General features: G+C 41.0%; 1 protein-coding gene across 1 annotated transcript; it reads left to right on the top strand.

Annotated features, from left to right (window-relative positions):
* Positions 1 to 1122: 1122 nt before the first annotated feature.
* Positions 1123 to 3786, top strand: LOC144706516 (autophagy-related protein 8C-like). The gene is made up of 5 exons (XM_078579506.1): positions 1123 to 1280; positions 2315 to 2370; positions 2444 to 2496; positions 2728 to 2846; positions 3565 to 3786. The coding sequence occupies exons 1-5, from the start codon at positions 1244 to 1246 to the stop codon at positions 3657 to 3659; spliced, it is 360 nt and encodes a 119-aa protein (XP_078435632.1). The 5' UTR covers positions 1123 to 1243; the 3' UTR covers positions 3660 to 3786.
* The last annotated feature ends 362 nt before the right edge of the window (positions 3787 to 4148 follow it).

Raw genomic sequence — 4148 nt, 5'->3', positions numbered from 1 at the left:
CAATGTTGACTTCATCATCTTCAAATCATCAAGCCCAACTGACCATATTGGCAACTTCTACCACACCCGTGGGCACTTCGAGGCTAGAGAGCTAAAACGTTGAAGGGGGGGGGAGGCGAGTGGCCAAGCAGGGAGGGGGGGGCAGGAAGCTGGATGGGGGAGGAGGAGCAGGAGGGGAGAGGGGAGGGGAGTGTGAATTGAAGGCGGGGGAGCTGAAGTGGATATGAATTTCAAACTTTTATTGAAAGAATATCAAATAAATATTTAATAATTTACTTTCAGTTCTCATATGCTTTGGACGTATAGTTCCGGATCGTCCAGGACATGGACGATGGACGGGACAAAGATCGTCCCATCCGACGTGTGGAATCAGTGCAGTGACGTGGACATGATGACTTTTTCGCCTCAGGATGAAAAAACCATCCCGTCCGCGTCCCGACTTTGCCAGTTTCATCCCGTTTGGAGAAAAACCGCCCCGTCCCTCGTCCTGGATAACAAAAATCACGTTTTAAAATTTTAATACACTTTTCTAAGTTGTTCAGGGAAATATGGAGGAGATAGACAGCGGAGGGACATGTGTACACTTACTTTTGGGCGGCGTCAGTTTGCATGCGCAAAAAAAGCATGGACTTTGATCCAAAATGTCAAGGAATTGATTAAGCGTAGCAACGTGGCAAGATCTCAACCGTCGGAAGCGAAACCGACAGTTTTTTGTCCATCCCTTAATGTCCATCGTCCGAGACCTTCGGACGGGATGGTTTCTTCGTCTGACGATAAACAAAACCATCCCGTCCATTCGTCCCGGGGTGAATTTCCATCTCCCTTCTCATCCTATCTCGCAGACGGGACACTTTTTTCATTCTAGAACGAAAAAACTGTCTCGTCCACGTCCCTGCACTCTATTTGGACGTAATCTTATCCGACCGGCCAGTCTGCCCTAAAATGGCAACCTGGGTGGGGTTGTTTCGGATTCTTGGCGACCCGGGAAAGTTCAGGTTCAAGGATCCGGTAAAGGGTATCCTTGCCGGCCGCCCGGTCCGGGCCGGTCCGGTCCGGTCCAGCCCGGTTCGGTCCGGTCCAATCCGGTTCGGCCCGAACTTCCGTTCTCCTGTGTACAAAATATCGATCGAGTCGTCAAAGATAGAGAACTCTCTCTCTCCCTAGAGCGATCGTATAATTCTCTCTCTAGCCCTTCAGTGCACGGAAGGGTTTCGCCTTTGCCATCGATCCTTATCGCTCCGCCATGGCTAAGAGCTCGTTCAAGCTGGAGCATCCCCTTGGTATCTCTTGATTTTGATATGATCTTTTCCTCTTTTCTTTTGATTTCGTTGAATTCCCCCCTTTCCGATCGTTTCTGGAGTTTCTGTGATGTTTTATCTGTTTACATCGCTTTTTTTCTTATCTTAATTTATGGGTTTTCGAACTTGATGATTCATCTCTGCCTCCGGTTATCTTTTGCATGTTTTTATTTGTCTTTAGATTTTTGAAGTTGTTGGTTTGTAATTTCTCAAATTGTTTGATCCGATCGTCCGCGGATATCCGTCGTCTCTCCGATGCCTCCCTTTCCTGTTATCTTTGATGGTTTCTGTCCTCCTTTGCGCCTTTTCTCTGTCCCGTTCTATAATTTGAAGTTTTTTTCTGATTGTCGTGCGCTCTCAAATCTTATTTAATAGTTTGTATTTTTTCGTCTAAAATAATGCTCATTCCATCTTTTCATGGTTGATTAATCTTATATTTATGGGCTGATTGCCATCTGGCCATGAATCGTGGATTTATTCCAATGCTTTTCAGTTAATCTTTGTTTCATTTGCTGTTATTCATATTGATGATGCAAAATTAACGACGAGCTAATATAGATTAATTTCAAGATAATTACCATTAATCCAAGCCAGAACTTGGATGACAATAATGAAGCATTTGCTCATCAGTTACGAACCCTAATTGGGCCTTTATGACGAAGATGATGAGTGGAAGATGACGATTGCCCATCATCATTGTCATACAATTTTTGAATCATCATCTTCATCCTCATCGTCAGTATGTCATTCGTCCAAGCCCATACATGGATGATGATGATGCATCCATCATGACTCCCAGGACCTATTCCGGCATTAATGATGGAGATGACAAGTGGGCAATACCATCATCGTCACATGGTTTCGACGAGCCATCATCATCATCATCATCCATTGGTTGATAACAACCATCATTGCCATTATGATTTCTTGGGAATGATAATGACGATGACATGAAAAAACTGCAAATGAACTGTGCACTTATGTTTACCATAACCCATATGAACTTGATCAAACAGAAAGGCGCCAAGCTGAAGCGGCACGGATCAGGGAGAAATACCCTGATAGAATTCCGGTCTGCGTTTCTCCTGACTATTCCCTAGTTGGTTAAAGCAGGCATTGAACTATTTTTTTCTATTGATTTACAGGTGATCGTGGAGAAGGCTGACAGGAGTGACATCCCCGATATAGACAAGAAAAAGTTAGACTCTTTTCATTAGAAAATTTACAATTTCATAGTTATTTGCAACTAATGATTTTTTCTTGAAAGAAAAACTGCAACAGACGATATTGATTAATAAAAGGGAATCAGTTTGTATATGGTATACATAGTTTTATTATGTTTCTTTCCTTTTCTTTCTTGAAATGCTTTGGAAATGGCAATGAGTTCTCAAATGAGGAATGCTTTTTGAAAATGGTTACTGTCATGAAGGTATCTTGTTCCTGCGGATCTCACTGTTGGCCAGTTTGTTTATGTGGTCCGGAAGCGTATCAAGCTGAGTTCTGAGAAGGCCATATTTATTTTTGTTAGGAACATCTTACCACCGACAGGTCAGAAGCCCTCACCCCTCTCTCTTTCTCTCATCTTCTCTCTCTTTGTATAATAATTACATATGTATAATAATTACTTTGATTTATACAAACTATTGATCTAGTTTTCTCTATGATCATGCATCCTTTCCCCTTTCACCTTTCCTCTTTCTCTGAATTGTCCTTCTATAAATATCCCTCTTCACATTTCTAACTATTTCTCTCCCCCTTTCATTCTCTCTCTCTCTCTCTCTCGCTGTTTATGTGTGGGGTGATGTCCCCCCTCGGCCTATTTATCTTTCTCATTTCCCCTTTCCTCTAATTATTGTTATTTATCTCTCTCATGCTCCGTAGATATAACTCCTCCATCACAACGTTTAGATATAAATCCTCTTTATATAAATGTGTATGCATGTTTCTATTTCTGGAAATTTCTCCTCTCTTTTTACTTATATCCCTCCTTCTATAAATCTCTCTCTCTCTCTCTCTCTTTCTTTGTTATCTCTCATCTATGTAACTTACACGCCTATGTATACGCATCTCTTCATTCTCTCTCTGCCCATGAATGTACAAAGCTCCCCACATGCCCACAGTCTGCATGACTCTCTCACTGTCTACTTAATATACATTTCTTCCGCTCTCAATCTCTAATAATTATATATATATATAATTAGAGATGGATAATTATATATTGTTTGTACATGTCTCTCTTTCTCTGAGAAGCTCTTCTTTCATTCAGCTGCTCTCATGTCTGCGATCTATGAGGAGAACAAAGACGCAGACGGCTTCCTTTACATGACCTACAGTGGGGAAAACACCTTTGGCGACATATGACCTGAACTTCTCTCTCTATTTCCTCTCTTTATCTTTCTAGGCTCTATGTAAATAGTGATGTTCCCACTGGCCCTTCTGTATATATCTTTACTACACCATCGTTAAAAAGAAAACTGTTGTCTCCTCAGCTTTTATTTAACTTAAATTTGCAACGCATATTTAAGGTATGATGTTTACTTACATAAATTTGAGGTATGATGTTTACTTACAGTTCTCAGTATGCACTTAATGAATTTTGTTTACTTACAGTCCCTAGTATGCACTTAATGAATTTTGTTTACTGACAGTCCCTGGAATGCACTTAATGAATTTTGTTTACTTACAGTCCCTGGAATTCACTTAATGAATTTTGTTTACTTACAGCCCCTAGAATGCACTTAATGAATTTTGTTTACTTACAGTCCCTAGTATGCACTGAATGAACTTTACGGTTCCTAGTATGCACTTAATGCATTTTCATATGCGAGTAGGATACAAAAAGCCCCTAGT

Source organism: Wolffia australiana, chromosome 8, assembly GCF_029677425.1.
Source record: "Wolffia australiana isolate 7733 chromosome 8, ASM2967742v1".
NCBI lineage: Eukaryota > Viridiplantae > Streptophyta > Magnoliopsida > Alismatales > Araceae > Wolffia > Wolffia australiana.
The sequence above is the reverse complement of the archived record's forward strand: the minus strand, read 5'-3'. Positions and strand labels throughout refer to the sequence as shown.

Bases quoted from the DNA above. Each gene is read 5' to 3' on its own strand.
- LOC144706516 (XM_078579506.1), top strand. From the start codon at position 1,244: ATGGCTAAGAGCTCGTTCAAGCTGGAGCATCCCCTTG. The intron at 2,371-2,443 runs GTCTGCGTTTCT...ATTGATTTACAG, and splicing joins AATACCCTGATAGAATTCCG to GTGATCGTGGAGAAGGCTGA. The intron at 2,847-3,564 runs GTCAGAAGCCCT...TCTTTCATTCAG, and splicing joins GAACATCTTACCACCGACAG to CTGCTCTCATGTCTGCGATC.